The sequence below is a fragment of the Crinia signifera genome, chromosome 5 (assembly GCF_055691185.1).
Source record: "Crinia signifera chromosome 5, ASM5569118v1, whole genome shotgun sequence".
NCBI classification, from domain to species: Eukaryota; Metazoa; Chordata; class Amphibia; order Anura; family Myobatrachidae; genus Crinia; species Crinia signifera.
Window position 1 is genome coordinate 225954201 of NC_139221.1, and position 20046 is coordinate 225974246.

Genomic DNA, 20046 nt, shown 5'->3' on the forward strand with positions numbered 1-20046 from the left:
ATGACCAAATATAATTTCAATTGGTCCTGGACCACCAACCCAGGGCATCCCTGCAAGTGTCCTGGGGCGCACCTGGGGCGAATATTGACTCATTGCACATGCTTACAGCCCGTAGCACACATGTGATAAAAATCCTGCTCCTTTTCTATTCACAAACCCTTTGCAAGGTGATTGACAGGAAGTAGTCATCTGGTCATTGTTTAGTGGGAGTGCCTAGGAAAAGGCTGTGAGTGTCTGGGGAAACACTTGACATACCTGAGCTTGTAGTGGAAGGTGTGTGACGTCAGTTCCAGGCCGGATATGGCTTTTTCCATTGCACCGCCGCGTAAGTCCCTGGCTACCCTGAGCCTGCTATGACTAGTGACCAGTGTACAAACCAGTTGCTGTGAGCCATTTACGATGGATTTTGGACATATTCACTATGCTGCGAATAGATATGTAGCCGTACACATCCATTCGCACAGCAAGCACATTTATTTACATGGTGAACACTGAACACTGGCCGCTGTGAATTCGTGTGATCTGGTCTGAATTACCCCCAATATCTTCTTGTGTATATTGTGCACAAACAGGGTAATGTGTCCTTAGCCTTTACTACTAATACTGCCCGAGCTATCTTTACACTATAATTTGGCGGAAGAAGACACATTTATTACACTGGAGCTAATTCTGAGTCAGACTGAGTTTCTGTGAGCAGACACAAATGGCAAGTTCTAGCACACAGCACATGTGCAGATGCGGATTTCTGCGGAATTACACTCTATTCTGAGTTGGACGGATCTCACTTAGCGGTCTTACAGGAAAATGGGCATTACTGTATGTAGCAGGACCGGAGCTCTCCTCTACAGTGGACATGTCATATGTACTGTAACTAGAGATGACTGCTATTCGTGCATACTGAGGTGGGAAGCCTGCTTTAGACATATCTGGTGCACCAAGCATGAGGAAAGTACAAGTGCCAATACTAATCATGGCGGTTGCAGTGACTGGCTAAAAACAGAAGGTAGAGTGGCTTCTTGCTTGCACACACACACACACACACACACACACACACAAATCCTTATTAGCTACCCAGGATCTCACATTAGAATAAGGTAGTAAATATGGCTGCTACAAATATTTGAGGCTGGCTAAATATCGCATCTGCATTTGAGATGATTGACGCATGTCAATATGTATCTGACTTGTGTAAGTATTGTTTTTAAATGTGCTTCTTTCTATGTAGATTTGGAGAATCAGCACTCGCCATCACATCGCCGGGTCATACACACTGGGCGGCTTTTGAGCTGAAAGCAGCTCAAACGACAAAACGGAGCTTCTTTCATATCAAAATCACTAAGTGTGTATGGGAGTTAAGGCTCCTGTCTCTTCTCCTTGCTGAAGCTGCCACCACTGGTCCTGTGCAGCAGTTCTGTGAGATTCGGTCACTTGGTCGACTCCATTTAGGTTGACATGGCTACGGTCGACAATGGAAAGATCAACATGAGTTTTTCACATTTCTGTTGAGCCATCATGTGCGGACAGGCGGTATTTCATATCCTACCATCCATTACGCATGGTGGGAGAATAACATATTTATTTATTAACAGTTTCTTATATAGTGCAGCATATTCCGCTGCGCTTTACAATAGGAGACAGTTATACAACAAACTGGGTAATTACCGACAGTGAAAGGTATAAGGGCCCTGCTCACAAGCTTACAATCTATAGTGTGCCAAGTGCAGCGAGGCATGGTGCCCAAAGCATGGCGAGTGCAGTGAGTCACGCGAGGGGATGCAGTACACTTTGACGGTGTCAATGTCAACTGTCAACTTTTGGGACAAAAAACGTGAAAAACTCATGTCGACCTTTCGACTGTTGACCTTAAGCCTTTGTCGACTTTCCAACCCTGTTGACTTTAGTCACGTTGACCTATTTCAGGTGTCAACCCTAAGCCCTGTCGACCTTCTATGGTCAATACAATGTTCCAAGCAAGTGGCCATCAACCAGAAACCCCCCTTGGTTTGCCAATGGGATACCTAGTATTTGCGGGTAAAATGGATGTATCCACCGAATAATGATTTGAAAATAGGCCCCAATGTATCATATGTTGTACTAACAAAATACTTTAGTATTAAACATAATTTAATCTTATGAAAATAAGGAAAAGGTTTAATGTATTACAGACTCCCCAATAATAAGTTCCTCTTTAGACATTGGAAACAATATGGTTGGTTCTAAAGTAATAATTTACATTTGTCTGTGAAAATAGGCCTATATTTAACATTCAAATGATTTATTGATGATACCTGGAAGAGGATGCATTTTCTGTTTTGCCCATTACAATCGCCACTTTGCAGTTGGGATTTCCAGCACCTGCAGATAAAGATTAAACAATGAAATAAATAAATAAATGTAAAAGTGCATACACACTGTACAATTTTTTTGACCAATTTAGTTGAAAGACATTTCCATTGAACCCAGTGTCCTGGATGAAATATGTTGACAAAATATATTGACAACAAACAAACGACGAATGATGATGCGCATACCCGCCAGTTGTTTATCAAGATTGTTCGTCAACTGTGCACGCAGCTCAATTTGAATATCTTTCAAAAAGAGCCTATAAACTGTAGCTAGATCTTTGTATTTTCCTCTCCACCATTGTACTTTTTGAGATGTCCCCACTTTTTCCTGTATGGAGTGTTTTTCTTTCTGCATGTGTATCCCTGCCGCCTACTTTTCTTTTTTTATATATGTATACACATTTATGGTTGTAGATAATATTGTGATGTTATTAGTTGAATTTCAGGAGAGTCTATGTTTTCATAGTACAGAATGAATTGAAAATATCAGGAATGTTAACAGACTAAAGGTGCCCATACACTAGTACGATTTGGGACGATTTCACCCTATCCCGATGGACTGGGCCGAGAAATTGGCCCAAATCGGATGTGTGTGACCTCCCCTCTGACTATTGTACAGTCCCCTCTGCATTGTCGGATCCTACAGATTGAACCTGCTGCACATAAAATGTATCGGATCAGACCCATCAGCGGCGCATCGCAGGTGCTTTTTAGCACGGATCCGTAGGTGTGTGCCGGCGGTGAATTGGCTGGTCTTTTGAAAATAATTTTTAAAATTCTGCTGCCGCTGCTAATCCCTGCTCTCCTGCTCCCCGCTGCTGCTGCAGTTCCCCGGGAAATTAAATGCGATTTATCGCAAGTAAAAATGGCACATCAAGTACCGGGGGAGCTCAAGGGTAAATTAGTCTGACTCGTCCTTAGGACAAGTCGGACTAGTGTATGGGGGCCTGAATACTGTAGATGTGTGATTTGCTGCAAAAATTTTTAAGCAATTTAGCTTTTTATCTATGCATATTGAAAGCTAAGTACAGCTAAAAACCCTGTCATCAGGTTGGAATTTAAGGTTATTGGTCTGAACTCTGAATTCTCCCACCAGCTATGTTGCATCCAGATAGTTTTGGCATAACACACATCTACAGTCTCACACACATTTTATTTCCCTTGATGATTAGATAGATAAATGAGCATACTTGCTTACTTTGGAAAAAAGGGAGATTATGAAAGCAACACCAACAGATACAGTATGTCTGGTTATATTGTGACTGTGATGCATTTCCATTTCATCACACAAGTGGCAGCATAGTTGATGAAATGTAAATGCATGCTCCCACTATGTACTGTACTGTATTCACTACATAGGGGGGTATTCAATCTGGGGTTACGGCTGTCGTACTTGCTCGACAGCTGTGACCCTGTCCCGTTCTCGGTCTGTTCAACCAAGAAATCACAGGTGGGATTCAATGTCCCGCCTGTAGCAGGCCGAGAAGGGGGCGTGGCCGCGAACTGCGGCTGGGAAGGGGCAAGCTGCAGCCAGGAGCACATCACTACCCGGCCGTTCTCGGCAGAACGAGCCCAACTGCTTGTGAAGTCAGGCTCGTTCTGCCGAGCTCCCCTGTTCAATGCGGTCAAGGAAGACAGCATTGAATAGGGCCCGGCGGTCATCTCCCCTGTCGGTAGATGGTCGCCGGTGATTGAATACCCCCCATAGCAGTGGTTCCCAAACTTTTTTGAATCATGGCACCCTAAAGTATCAAAATATTTTTTCAGGGCACCCCTAGGCCAAAAGTTTGTTACCCAAAAAAAAAAATTTAAGTTGTGCTTAAATGCCATCCTTAGGTCCAGTTATATGGTGAAGAAAATGATTCACTTCTGTTTATCCACATATTTTATAATTGAAAGCCACAAGCACTGATTTTGCCTATTACATTGAACATAAATAATTTGAATTGGTTCTGGACCAACAATCTGAGGCACCCCTGCAAGTGCTCCAAGGCACCCCAGGGAGCCTAGGCGCACAGTTTGGGAACCACTGCCCTATAGTATTGATATTGGTTTTCATCTTCAGTAGCTACAATGAGATCATTTTTTCAAATTGGCCTTAACTAGATTTCTGTAATTGTGAAATGAATGTTTATATGTTTAAAAATATCTTTAAAATGTAATTGCAGTGTGCACTTCTACAACATTTGCACATATAGTGACCAATTGTTGAACAGATTGAATTCACAATGCTTACAAAGGACATAGGCAAACATATGTAGGTTCATAGAGCACATGAACACGAGCTGGGAAAAAAACATGAAATGAATTAGGAGATGAATTACAACCTGTCACAACAATCTAAGACTGTTTACCATTAAATGCGCATCTTGTTAAATTCATTTCATGACAGTTGACACATGGTACCTATAATGTATTTCCACACTTTAATAAATCCAACTACACTGTACAGTACTTACTCACTTCAATGAAAACATGTGGATCAAAGCATTTACAAGTTTCAACAATTGGCTTTCAATAAGAAATGCAAAACTACATAAAGAACATATATTATTTTTCATTTCAGCTACTGTCAGAAATTGCAAACTAATATGACCCACATTTGCTTTAAACAAATAGAACACACATAATTTTTTTTTAAATAAATGTAAAAGTAGAAAACCAACATCGTTTCGTCTTTTGAAATTATTGGTGCTTTAAATCTAGGGGCTAAATCACTACAAAAATCAGGCCCATTGTCAACTATAGTGTAATATTATGCTGTTTAATTACTACAGTATGTTATAATTAACACATATACACTACAACAGTATTATCTATTTCATAATTATCTTTTTTAATAATATGAAATGATATCCTCAATATGTTCTATACCACAAATCAATATATAAAAATGTTCTTTAAGAAAAAGAAAACAGGGTCCCTTGTCTCTTGTTATATATTTGTGTGTGTATGTATATACAAGTTGAGTATCCCTTATCTGAAATGCTAGGGACCACGAGCATTTCGGTTAAGGGATTTTTAAGTTTTTTTTTTTTTAAACATACTTACCTTGTTCCCCTGATGGTCCCCCGGCATCCACATTATCCACGACGTCCTTCAGCGGTCCCTGGGCTGCACCTGCGCAGTGCACTCCTGGGACCGCTGAAGACGCTGAAGAAGATCCCGAAGGTAGTCGTGGACATCCGGGGACTTGGTAAGTATGAAAAAAGGGGCAGTGGGAAAAATGTTTATAAAAAAAAATATTCTAAAAAAAACCCCACGGTTTTTGGAATATTTTGGATAAGAGATCTCGACCTGTATGTATGTGTGTATATATATATATATATATAACACAGGTAGACCGACAGCACTCACTCGGCTTTCAATAGTCAATAAATACACCAGACTTTGGTTATCATAGCTATGATAACCAAAGTCTGATGTATTGACTATTGAAAGCCGAGTGAGTGCTGTCTGTCTACCTGCGTTGCATTTGACTGTTCCTGCCAGGACCGTCTGGAAAGGCACCGGGGTAAAAGCTATTTGGAGTGCCAGTCTCTCTCTCTCTCTCTCTCTCTCTCTCTCTATATATATATACACCCCTGGAGTACGCTGCAGACCAGTTAAGGGTACTTGAAAATAATATTGGTAATGGTGGAAGAAGTAGTCTCCAGATAATTGAGTTAGGTATAGAAACCTGCTGGCCCGAATGCTGGAAGTGGGTTCCCAACACCAAATACTGAGATGTTTCTCCACTGACTTATAATATTGACTAAATAACACTTAAATAACAACCATACGGGTTTATATACAGTATACATAAAATAATATCCCATTGTGGAAAATTGATCTACTATGGAAATACTCCCAGTATTTAACAATAGAGAAAGGTTTCCAAGTGTCCTAGATAGATCTGTGCGCATCACATATATTAGGGTTCTGCAATATGTTTCAGATGAACAAAAAGTATTAAAATGACAAACAAAGGAAACATTACATTTTTTCAAATTATTTGCAATAGGAGTCTGCAAATGTCTAAAACAGGTATGTCTTCTATATGCTGGATGAAGATTTCCATAGTAGCTTCCAGTGACTACAAACAAATACCAAAACATCACAAACACAACATAAGTCGCCAGAGGCGTAACTAGAATTTTGTGGGCCCCATAGCAAAATTTCTAATAGGGCCCCCCCGGCAATGCCCATTACGCATTATGCGACACACTGTAATGCCCCTTACAGAATATGCTACACACCACAATACCCTTACACATTATGCAACACACCGCAATGCCGCTTACACATTATGCAACACACTGTAATACCCTTACACCATCTGTGACACCCCGCAAGGCCCTATACACAAAATGTGACACACCGCAATACCCTTACACCATATGCGACACACCTTAACACATTATGCAACACACCGCAAAGGCCATTACACAATATACAACACACCGCAATGCCCCTTACACAATATGCGACACACTGTAATACCCTTACACATTATGTGACACACTGCAAGGCCCATTACAAACTATGCCAATAGTCACAGCCTGATATGATAAACACATTAAGAAAAAAAACACAGAAACTCAGATCAACATATGTATATATATATATATATATATATATATATATATATATATAAAAAAGTAGCTAAATCATTTTAAAATGGTGCTGCTACAACATGTTTATCTCACCACCAGCAGCAGCAGCAGCAGCCAGCCGGACTTCACCCATACTTTCTGTCGAGGCCACAAAGTGAGCTGTCAGCGTGGGCCAGTCTGCCATGCAGGATGAGGGGTGGGCATTCTGTGCATCACTCCTCTCCATGTTCGGGCTTCACATGGTGACAGTACCCCAGCTCCCTTGCGGCTCTTTCTGCGGTCACTCAGTGGCACACAGCGCCAACCTCACCAACCCCGCCAGCCTCCTTTCGCATGCTGCTGCCTCTCGCCTGACTACTACTGCCGGCGTTGCACAGCGCTACCCCCCGCCCGTCTCCTTCCTCATTGTACAACTGGCTTCTTACTTGCCGTAGTGGAGGCGCGCTGAAGCAGGCGGCCGCGGCAGCTTTATAATTAGTTTAACTACCGAGGGTGCAGGGGACTGCTTGCTGTCCACGGGCCCACCCCGCCGCCGGGCCCCATAGCAGCTGCACCCCCTGCACCCTTGGTAGTTCCGCCACTGTAAGTCACATGTTCTGGACCAAGCTCCTGGAGCCATTCATGGGTCAGAAATGTCACCACTTATTAGTACTTTTTGGGAGGTGTATTGTCACAATGGATATGGTCACCACGAGGGCAAGTTCTTGACAGAAATGTCTTCCAGCACTTGCGGAAGGCATTGGTGATCATACCAGTTCCAGTGATGGTGCGCTGCTGAATGAGGGGTACAATAGATACATGACCAGTCTCAGCCCAAAAACAGCCACCATCTGCTTGGCTACACTGAGCTTACTGTACTTCTGTGGTGACTGGGCTGACTGGTGTTTAGTCTTGGGCAAAAGTGTAGATCCAGGATTGATTGTCACTGAATATTTACCAGGCAAAATATGAGCAACCATAATGAAACCTGGCCAAAATGTTCTGCACCAAGTCACTGAGCCTTTCTATGCCTTTGAGTCAGCTAATGGGCCACCCAGTGTGCAGAAACTTTGCACATGTCAAGTTTTTCTAGAGTATCAAGCAGATGGATCATGATGAAATGCCTAAATCCTTCTCTTACTGGGTCACGGTCACCCTGACATCGACCTCAACTATGGCTGCATGGCAGCAACGCTGTCCTCCATAGCAGCAGACACATGATGGCTGCCGCACTCCTCATCTTCCTATTGCACAGTGTAATATAATATTGCCAAATGATTTCAGCAGAACAATGAATCCATCCTTTCTGTGTTATTTGAAGACTAAACAGCTTCTCTAAATGTTATGGGGCATTGTAATAAATGTTTGTGTTCGGTCTATAGCTTCATTTCTTGCTCCACTCATGGCATATATATATAAATGCTTGTTTCAATATAAGTCTATATAAGTCTATTCAAGATTAGTTACAATATATTTTGGGAAATATTGATACTAAATAGCTTACAATCTATTACCTACCACATGTACACACGCGCACACACACACACACACATTCATTCTAGGGTTTAATTTTGTTGGGAGCCAATTAACCTAGTAGTATATTTTTGGATTGTGGGAGGAAAACCACACAAACCCTGCACATACAGGACCAGGGAGGTAATCAATTCCATGACCTCAGTGCTGTGAGGCAGTAATGCTAACTATTACACTACCGTGCTGCCCATTTTAAGCTGCAGAAAATAACCAATGCTCATGAGTAATTGTATTATAAATTTGTGTATGTAAATTGGAAAAAATATAATATAAATCAACTGTGTACCTCTCCTTGGTTTTACAGATTCGTCCTTCTATTGCGTAGTAAAGTAGGGACAGATTATTTGAAATGTTAAGCCTTCTTTAAATGTAATATTAATTTACTCTTAATACATTCTTTTAATAACTGCTAAAAATATGCATTACTGAATTCCCTACAAATGTTTGAATATTTATCAGAATACCAGAATTACACAGCCCACTCGTATATTTCCTGGAACTTTTTGTGGAATAGTTTATCTTCCTTTCCAGAAAGGGAGGGGTGGTACTGGCAAGAACACAAAACAGGCTTGCAAGCTTTTTTTCCCCACCAGACATTCTTATACGCTACTCAGCACCGAAAACCAAGCAACTTGCTGTAAAAGAGGTGAGTGTCTTCACTGCTTGTTAAAATGCTGTTAGCACAACTTTAAATAAAAGGTCTTGCTTTAGAGAGGATGTACTGCACATAATACAACAGATCAAACAGTTTATATAAAACAAAATAAAAAAAGCAATGACTAAACAAAATAAATAACAGAATTCAAACTTTAGTTCTGCTTGCAATGCCACAACATAGAATAACTCCATAATAAAGCTCTGAAAAGTGGCCACAAGTTTCTCAAGTGTATTGTATAATCAAGTTATATTAACAATTGTGATCACATAACTCATGTTTAATTTATTTATTCATTCAACTTTTTTTTGCAGTGATGCGGCTTTTCTAAACACGACAATGCTATTCCATATGCCAGCTTGAACAAAATCACACAAAACATTAATTATTTCGCTATACAATATGCATTAGACAGAACAATTTGTTTCCAATACAATTTTTCCATGTGTCACACAAATCATTTTTTGTTGCAGGACAATTGCACTAAGTAACACACAGACAGCTCTTGTACACTTCTGAGTGCATCTATTCGCACCAGTGGTGTTTTCTGTTTTACACAGCACAGCCTGACAAATGGCCAAACAAAGTCCTGGGGGACTATGTTTTCTCAATGAAACAAAAGCAGCATAAAATATACTGAATATGCTAAAAAGATTGTCTGAAACACATGCAAATGTTATTTTATTGTGACATCATATGAGATGTTTAACAGTGTACAATGAAACTAACAAAGCTTCAAGGCCACTAGTCCCAGAGGTGTTCTGAAGCAACATCTTTTTTTTAATTAGTGAATTTCTCAACAAAATCAATGGAGTTTTGAAAGTGTGTGTAATTAAAATAAGGTTATTTTAGTACAGAATCACTATTTATCTTTCTTGTGAATTTTAGCACCAAAAATCGGATTTTCAACTGTTTTTATGTATTATATGGCTTGTCATAAATAACAACATGACAACCAGACTTCTAGTACAGCATAGCTGCTATGCACATCAATTAGTGCTGCAGGGAGTTATAGCTTAAAGGGCCCCATACATCAGCAATTAATTGTGACAATTTTCAGATATGGAGATGATTGCCACAATTAATTTTAGATGTGTGGGCTCCCCCTTTTGGCAATCCTAATCAATATCGCCAATCGATTGCTTAATCAGGTTTTTAAACATGTGTAATAATCTGGTATTATCTGCAGATCTTTTTTATATGTGTGGGCATTCCCAATTCGTCTTCTTCATCTATTTACATTATGAACAGCAATCGATTGGGCAATTTCCAGATATGAAGATGCAATCTTTAGATGGAAAAATCTGCCGATCACTGAAATAAATCTGTAATGTGTGGGCAAAGTCAGATAGATTGTAAAATCCATTTATCTGGCAAAAAAAATCCCTGGATCTGGAAATCCATAAATTGTGATTGCTGATGTATGGGGCCCATTACTCTGCAAATAGAATGAAACGTGTATCCATTTTAAATAACAATACCTGAAAGCCTGCTGAACTGTTCTATGAGGGGATTATTGAAGGTGAGGGTGCCTGTGAGGTGCTTACTGAAGTGGATGCTGTTAGGTGATTATTGAAGAGGGCAAAAAGATGTGAGAGGTAGACATTTAGACCTTGGTGGTTGAAAAGGGACCACACTAACAGTCCAAGCTTCATGGTCCCAAAAAATGTAGGTCTGCCACTGCTCACACCTGATACTGTAGTGTGTTTGGAGAAGGGTAAGAGGAGTATCAAGGAGAAAGGCTAACGGTGCAGCATCTGAGAATAGCAAATAAGTTATAATGTTCAAGAAATCTATTTTTTTCATTTAATTTCTTAAAAGCCAGTTTTACTAAAATAAGTTGTGTTTTTATTCAAAATGTTTAATGCCAGTGGCATACCTACTGCTAATGCGTGTGTGTTTCTGTGAAAAGTGCAGTTGCAATTTCTATTTTGTATTACTATTTAGATTTAATTAATCATAATATGTAATAAGTAGGACTAATGCTAAACATTTACATGCAGTTCTTAAGGTGCACATACACGGTACAATTGCCGGGTGCGATGAGATGCGCGCTCCCACGCACATCCCATCGCACAGCTCAAAATGTGCTGCACACACTTTTTGTACTAGATTGCATCACAAACCGTATGTGATACAATCTAGTCCAAATTGTATACAATAATTGTACCGTGTATGGGCACCTTTAAATTCAGTTTCACCTGAGTGTACTTTGTATGTATTAATTTGTTTCCATATATTCAGATGTAACAGAAAATAATCAGAAAAAATGGTTTTATTGAAATATGTAAAATAAATCAGCTCAAACAATAACATTATTAAATGTTATAAAGCATTAAAACACGTTGATCAAGATTTCTAGTACATGATTCAATATTTTTATTAAAATATTAATGCAAAAAAACTGGTTAAAAATCAAAAAAGCTGGAAGGGGAAGGTTTAACAATTGTTTTCCGCAACCCTACTTCCTTTACATCTTTGGACAGAGATTTGCTATTGCTGCACAGTATTTGTTAATAAAAATTAGATATTCAGACAGATGATGAGTGTACCAACATAGAGAAATTAAACCATTATGGTTAATATTAGTAAGTTGGCGGTGCACCCAAGAGTCTTTGCAGAAATTTTGTGGAGTGAAAGTAGACTCTATTTTTTGGGGCACTCATGTTGATTCAAAAAGTTTTACTTTTTTTTTAAATTAGACAACTTTTTTATTAAGTCAAAGCTTCAAATCAGTATAAAATACATTACTGTATATTAAGGTATAATAATCGAGTAGAAAGTCAATAACATAATGGCCCTTATTCTGATCGATGCGGATATTCCCACTTGCGTACGGGCCGCCGATGTTTATCTTCTGCGCATGTGCAGAGGTCACTCTGCGCATGTGCAGGCGATTTCGCCGCAAGGATTCTCTATACGCCGCACAGGGGGCATAGAGGGGCGTGAGGGGCTACTTATCCTCATTACCCTATGCATACGCCCCGCGTTTCATGGGCGTTCCCATGCAAACGCGGGGCGTATGCATGGTAATGAGGCCGTGACGCGTGGGTACGGGGCGGGCATCTGACATCGCCGGATGTCAGCTGCCCGCCCCCATACAAGATTTCACACGGACAAGTGTCCGTGTGGTCTTGTGTTGCGGGACCTGGTGGAGCGTGCGGCCCTGCATTCGATGTTCGGCGACCATCGAATGCAGGGGCTGCTCCCACCATGGAGGAGGCGTATCCCCGTCCAATTTCATGCGGATCGCCACATATCCGCGTACGGACGGCAGGTGGCGATCCGTATGGAAGGCGGGGATTCGCCTGCACGGTCGTGGACGCATATTCTGATCGGGCCGCACCGATCAGAATAAGGGCCTATGTCAATAAGTTTTAAATAAAAAACAAAAGTCCTTTTGGAGGGAGGCCTCCAACCAGTTTATGTGGAAAATAAAGAACAATTTATCTTTAAACATTGCCAAGGCTAGAGGGGAGTTCTGGATCCACAACTGAAGGATCGTTTTGTGGGCAGCAGATGAAATTGCCAGCATCAGTTTCTTTACAGGTGTAGGGGCTCTAGTTTCTTCCAGGAGGAGGCCAAATATGGCCCACTCCGAGGTGAGTGGAGAGAAATTTACCAGATTCTCGTTGGCAAAGCTTCGGACCTGCACCCAAAACCTCCTGACCAGTGGGCAAGCCCAAAAACAGTGGTATACAGTAGATCTGCCTAAGGGTGGTTGCATTTGGGGCATTTTAAGTCTAAAATCTGCATTTAAAAGCCTCGTGAGAGATATGTATGAATGATGGAAGATGTTTAGGTACATTTCAGTGAATTTGGCCATTGGAAAAATAGTAATTAAAGTTTGTAGTGTTTTTAACAGTATGTCTGTTGTTAAGGAGGGGAAGTGTTCTAACCATTGATTGAGGCCTGTTCGTTGTGATGAGTAATCTATGGTCTTTTTACATTTTAATAAATATATTTTTTTAAATATTATGTCTGTTACAATCACAGATGACTGTTATTCATGTGTACAGTTGTGCTCATAAGTTTACATACCATAGCAGAATTTGTGATTTTCTGGCCATTTGTCAGAGAATATGAATTTCTTTAACTCATGGTTAGTGGTTGGGTGAAGCCAGTTATTGTCAAACAACTGTTTACTCTTTTTAAAATCATAATGACAACAGAAACTTTAAAACTTTTAAATCAACATGAGTGCCCCAAAAAATATAGTCTACTTTCGCTTCACAAAATTCCTATATATCTTTCCCAGTATTGTTACTCTTCTGTTTAAAATATTCCCAAACACTCCCTTTTTATATTAGCAATGCTTGCATTTGTTTTTCCCATTCTGCTACTCTTCCATTGAATTTCCACTGGCCATACGTGCTAATCCAGCTAGCCTTGCAGATTCACGAATATTGCAGCTTGTGCTTTTTAGCAATCTGTGCATGCACTTAAACTGCATCTGCATCGCGATCGCAGTCTAAGTAGCGAAGGGGGAAGCATTGGACCACTGCAGGGGTGGCAGAATGATGAGTCTGGATAACTTAGGCATGTCTGGACCATTTGGGGGGCCTTGCCAGTCACTGTGAACTGAAACATTGCCAGCCTTTGCCTCGTTTCAGCCGGCAGTGTGCGAGTGCTTTGCTGTGTAGTTAAGTGCTTGCACAATAGCAAAGGCAGTCCATCTTTGTGTTTCCGTGTTTTAAGCAAGGCCTCCTTGCAAATAATGGTGACGCGATGACGATGATATCATAGGCTTTCTCCCAGAGTGCTGATCTGCTGTAGGCTCAACGTGTTTCGGGAACTGAAGGTGTATGCTACACCGAAATGCACTGAGCCTGGACAGCAGCTAGTGCCAGCACCTAACCATCCACCAGCTCCTCTGCCCCAAAACCACCTCAACTTCCAATATTACAGTCAAAACATTTTTCTTTAGATGTGGAAAATAAGGCAGGAGTGGGTACAGCATGAGGTAAAACACAATTAAGGTGTTTTAAAACTAAAAGAAAAATTAAATGCACCTAAAAACCATAATTTTTATAGTTTGGCTAACAATAAGGAAATTAACAAAATTGTAATTATAGATAGGGGGATTTCCTAATAACCACGATGGCTTGCTGGGGGCTATTTAATTAGCCCCAATAAGCCGGCAGGTTTTTATGTGGTGATCTAATAGGATAGCCCAATAAAAAACATTGGTGAAACATTGGGAAAATAGTGAAAAACTGATGTTTTTGACTCCGAATGGTTTACCAGGGGTAATTGGATACCCCTAACAAATCTATTGTTACTGACCACTCAGTATAAAATGTATGCAATGACTTTATAAAAAGAACACAGTTTGAACTTTGTAATATGATTGTATATGGTAATTAAAATAGTTTATTTACACAAACCAGGTCATTAAGACACAGCTCCCCAGGTTTTCTTGTTGGAATGCTATTTGATTGTTTTTCTTTGTAGCAAATAAATAAATAAAATATGTAAATGAGTGCTAGTAACAGATACACCATAGAGATAAGTAAAACGTGTCTGAATCTTGGTGAAAAAAAGGGTTTTTCTATTCTTTATTTTTTTTTTAGAAACAATGTTCAAGCACCACATCATCTGGATATGAAAAAAAGCAAGAAAAAGACTAAACAAATAGAAAAATTAAATAGAAACTGCATTATAAATGTGTTTTGGCCTTTTTGCTCAAGTTATTAAACTAAAAGTTATGGTCATGATAAAAATACTCAACATATAAACATGTAAGATGAACTGTATACTTCCACTCTCTAGACAATGGAAATAGGGATTGCAAATGCGGGAAAAATGTACTCTTGGCACAGATGTTAGCTGGATCTGCTGTTGTTACATTAACTAACATTAACTGAAGGGTGGTTGAAGTTGTATAGTGGATTAAAGGAAGAAATATGTAAAGGGAAAAACACTAAGGCGAGAGAAGAGTGTATTAGTATAAGGGAGAACTTAGGTTAGGTTAATAGTGGCGGATATTACCTAGGGGCTTTAGGACTGCAGCCCCTGTGTAAACAGACTGCCTGGCAGTGGCTTCCCATTGGAAGCACTGCTGGCTAATCACAGTGCCAGGGTGAGTGTTTCTTTCCCTGTGCGAATTCCAGTCTGGACTGTGAGGAGACACTCCTGTTATGATGTTAGCCTTATCTGGCTTCTAGGGGCTGCAACCGATGCAGTACTTTGATGCCAGCCTTTTGCTAATTAAGCCCTGTCTCTGGATGTCTCTGGATTTAGGCTCCATCTCCCAAAACTAGACTTAATCCCCTCCTCCAGGTGAAATCAAGCATCAATCACCAGGATGCCACAGAGCAAAGATGCAATGCAGACTTTCCACTTTCGCAAACAGGACCTGCAACACAGGGGGTGGCATCAGACGGTCAGTGATTGACAGTTTGATGCTATTTGGGGGTAGGAAGGGAGTGGCAATGGCCTCCGTTTGAAAAAATAGAGTCGTTTTTTGAACATAGTTTTCCTGGTCTCTGCGACATGAGTCTTGTGTGTCCCCATGGGTGCCGCAAGCTTCCTGATGGTGTGCGAGTGATGGGATGCCTGAGTCCTAGGATGCATGCCGGATTACTACTGCAGTGAGAGGCATCTACTTGTAATAAACGCCTCCTGCTGCATTGCTATACAGAGCTATTACGGTTGTTTCCAATGAAGCAGCATTGATAAATTCATCTGAATGAGCCTTTATGTAATCAAACAAAGGCAAATTAAAAGGCAAAGCAGTAACGGGGTCTAGCATTAAATGTTACAATTTGAAACATGAAGTTAAATGACACTTATAGCATATTGGTGCTACCAGATATATAGCAATAAAAAAACTTGTGCAAACTGTATAGAATGGTCGCAATTGGGGATAATGATCTAGAGAGATTAGAAGAATGAAAACAAAGAGCAATAAACAAAAGGGGGGCATTGCAATGTCCCCCATACATACTCATAAATACAGATTTAACGGGGATTATGAAGGATCTGGTGGTCCACTGCATAAATGTACCCTAGTTTTCTCAGACAGGTCTGATTTTCCTCCCTAACATCTATAAACTGTAACTGAATCTATATTCTACTGTCAAATTTGGAAATTGGGTGACAGCTTTCTGTTTCATATGTATGAAAACTGTATGTTATGAAAACATCGATAAACCACAAATCCCTCTCTTCCCCAATAGAAGCAGTACAATGGAACATCAGATAAATGCCACATTACTGACAAGTGAAAACTATGAAGATTACACAAATATGACCTATGACTATGACAGTTATGAAGAACTCTGTGTGAAGCATGACATAAGAAGGTTTGCTGAGGTTTTCCTCCCAGTATTCTACTCTGTGACATTTGTGGTTGGGGTGGCTGGCAATTATTTTGTGGTTGCCATATATGCGTACTATAAAAAGTTGAAGACTAAGACTGATGTATACCTGCTGAATCTGGCAGTGGCAGATCTTTTGCTGCTCTTCACACTTCCTATATGGTCAGTGGATGCTTCCCTTGGATGGCAGTTTGGAAAAGAAATGTGCAAGATAACCTCAGCTTTATATACCATAAACTTCAGCTCCGGAATGCAGTTCTTAGCTTGCATTAGTTTGGACAGATACTTTGCAGTAACCAGGGCAACAAGCCAACAAAATTTTAGAAGAAGATGCTGGGCAATTTGCCTGTTTGTGTGGACCACCTCCCTGTTGTTGAGCATTCCTGATATTTATTACAATGACGTAAAGGAACACAGCGGCAAACACCAATGTCTTCCCACATATCCTAAAGATGCTATAAGACAGCTTACTGCCTTAGTTCTGATCCTCGAAACAGTGTTTTGTTTCATAATTCCTTTTCTTATCATGTTGTTCTGCTATTCCGCCATGGCCAGAATCCTCGTAAATTCTTCCAACATTAAAAGGTCACGACCAATTAAAGTATTGCTGGCTGTAGTAGGAATATTTCTTCTTACTCAGCTGCCGTATAATGTTGTCAAGTTCTGGAGGGCCATAGATATAATATATGTTTTGATTACAAACTGCAAGACCAGCAAGACCATTGACGTAATGATGCAGGTAACCGAAAGCATGGCTTTATTTCATTGCTGTCTCAATCCATTACTGTATGTTTATATGGGAACCACATTTAAATCTTATATTACTAAAACAGTAAAAAAATTTAGCTCATGGAGGAGACCGAGGCCTCAGAGTATTGAAGAGTACCCCATGTATTCTGAAGATCATGTAGAAGAAACAAATAGTTTCTCAATCTAATGCGGCAATTCAATTAGTGGCAATGACCGCACAGGGCCGTAGTTCCGACCGTTTCTCTGGTACCTCACAACCACCAGCATTGCAGGTAGTCCTTGCATACCACACAGACACTAATTGAATATGGTTCTTAAAACTTCCGAAGTTGACTATTACAGATGTGTATACACTGCATAAAACCACATATGAAATATTTTAATCTGTTTAAAAAGGTCATGTACAATGTATGTTAAAGCAACTTTTATAAATATCTATATAGTTTATACATATATTTGTAGTTCGAATGTATAACACTAACTGAATATATATTGCGTATGGTCAAGGGTAATGCTTTATTTAAGTTAGAGAGTACCATACAGTATATAAAATTGCCAAGGGTGCACTTGAATTTCCCTGTTTGCGAGGATCAGTAAAAGGCTGACTAAAAGAGTAGTGTGACTAAAAGAAAAACTGACTAAAAGAGTAGTGTGAATAACAACTTATGAAAATTGTTGTTGAGTACTTGATCTGCCACTAAAACAAAGCTCGTGAGAACAGCCAATCGGCAAATTATTAATACAAAGGGCAGTATTCAATGATCCGGATTCACCGTTTTTGGGGGGCGAATTGGGCTGTTTTCACTCCATATACCTGCCTGCCACAGTCCCCCGGCGGCATTCACTGCAGGGGTTAAAAATCGCCATCAGGGGCAGCGAGCCCCTAAGGCATTGAATAGGGTGAGAGGGAGGGCTGGCAGCGAATGCTCCAGCCCTCCGGAACCCTGCAAATGTGCAGCGAATCCTAAACAGGATTCGCTGCACATAGCCATAATTAACATTGAATACTGCCCAAAGAAGGAACATTAAGTGAAAAATATACCTAGTCCCTAACCAAGATTTGAAAACTGGAAACATATGTACAGAGCATACACACGGTGAGATATGCACTATTTTTCTATTATTTTTTTGCTTATAGAAGCAAAATCCAATAGAAAATCAAATGGGCATCGAATGATTTATCTACAAACGATGTAGATTCGATCCCAATGAATGCTCCCGTGTAGTTTTCATTCATTTTACAGGCGTTACTTTGAACCCAGGGGAAAGAACACAGCCAGCAGCTAGACACAGTGGGACCCAATTCCTGATCACACACTACTCCTCTGCTACTCCTTAATAGAAGGATACGCATAAGGATATGCATACCACTCACTTCCACTCCACTCGTAAGTACTAAGAATGTTTGAAATTGAGAGGACTCAGAAATGAAAAGCCTAATCAGTTTGGGAACCTCTGCACTAGATGATTACTTGGAAGATATATTGTTCCAATGCGGACCAGAACAATCTGTTGGCAACATCTCTCAGAGTGCACCCATGGTCGTGCACTCCAGATCATTGACTTGGTTGTCTTAGCGGGTGTGCTGCATGTCCATTGGGATGACCACGGAATGATGGCATGCATTTTAAAAGGGGCTTCCAACTGTATATCACACCATCGTCCAATGCATCATGCAGTGTGTACAGACAGCATGATATATTCGCTGGGTATACACATCATTTAGTGTGTGCCCGGCCCCAGCATTATGAACACAAAGCAACATAAATGAACAATGAACTAGAACATGAGTGATGCTGACTTATAAGAGATACTTGGGTATCACTGACTGTGATATTCCATGGTTGATCTCTTTGGATAAAAATATAAAAGAAACATGGTACTGAAGATTGACATTAACTTCAATCTTGCGTTACAAAATAAGGCAAAGAGACTGAAAGCTTGTCAGTTAATTGGATGACATAAATAACGTGCTTTTATGTTGTACAAAATTATTCCTGGTAGCTGATGTAATTTAATTCAAACACCTTTGTCTACAAACTAATAACTAATGCAGGCAGCCAATCATAATATTAAATTAGGTTAGCTTCAAATTAGCATTTTACTGTTTTTTAGAAGAATGCTTCCAGAATGTGTGTAGAATGCTTGTGCTTATTTATATTTCATGATGTGTAGCACAGTGCTCTTTTCATAGCTTTTGTTTACCATGTAAAATAAACACCTTTTATACTATTAGTGATGCTTCCAAAACTTCACAGATAAATTATTCCCAAGGACAAAACATGACACAACAGTGTACGGATCCAGAAGTCTTCAACAGATAAAGCAGCTGAACTGTCTTGTGCACCGTACTGGCTATCAAGTGCATTCATATTGTCAGTTTATAAAGTGGATTACATTTGTTAGGGGGTGTATATCAAAGGATAGACAGTGTCTAGGTCAGGTGTAGGCAACCTGTGGCTCTTCAGCTGTTGTGAAACTCCAAGTCCCAGCATGCACAATTTTAGCACTTTCTAATAGCAAAACGGTGGCAAGGCATGCTGGGATTTGTAGTTGGAGAGACACAGATTGCCTACCCCTGGTCTGGGTGGACACAAAAAGGTCAACATGCACAAGGTCGACATTGGCAAAAGGTTGACACAAGCAGAAAGGGTCAACACGTGAAAAGGTTGACGTGGTTTTTGACACCTAACGACATGGACTCCCAATTAGTGTAGCACGTACCCTTGCCTGGATCGCCATGCTTTGGGTGCAGTTGCCTAGCACCACTGCTGCTGCATTTGGCACACTTTACCGCCCCAATCAGAGTCCATGTGGATGTTAAAGTCTGAAAAAGTCCAAGATATGAAGAAAAGAAAACATGAAAA

The 20046-nt window shown here is 40.2% G+C and overlaps 2 protein-coding genes across 2 annotated transcripts in view; one reads left to right on the forward strand and one right to left on the reverse strand.

Annotated features, from left to right (window-relative positions):
- Positions 1-20046, reverse strand: part of ACAD11 (acyl-CoA dehydrogenase family member 11) — a 110219-nt gene that overhangs the window by 15960 nt on the left and 74213 nt on the right. The window contains 1 exon segment of the mRNA XM_083188582.1: positions 2289-2355. Coding sequence (XP_083044708.1) covers positions 2289-2355 — 67 coding nt within the window.
- Positions 8987-19414, forward strand: ACKR4 (atypical chemokine receptor 4). The gene is made up of 2 exons (XM_083188581.1): positions 8987-9098; positions 16289-19414. Exon 2 carries the CDS (start codon positions 16299-16301, stop codon positions 17364-17366), a length of 1068 nt encoding a protein of 355 aa, XP_083044707.1. The 5' UTR covers positions 8987-9098; positions 16289-16298; the 3' UTR covers positions 17367-19414.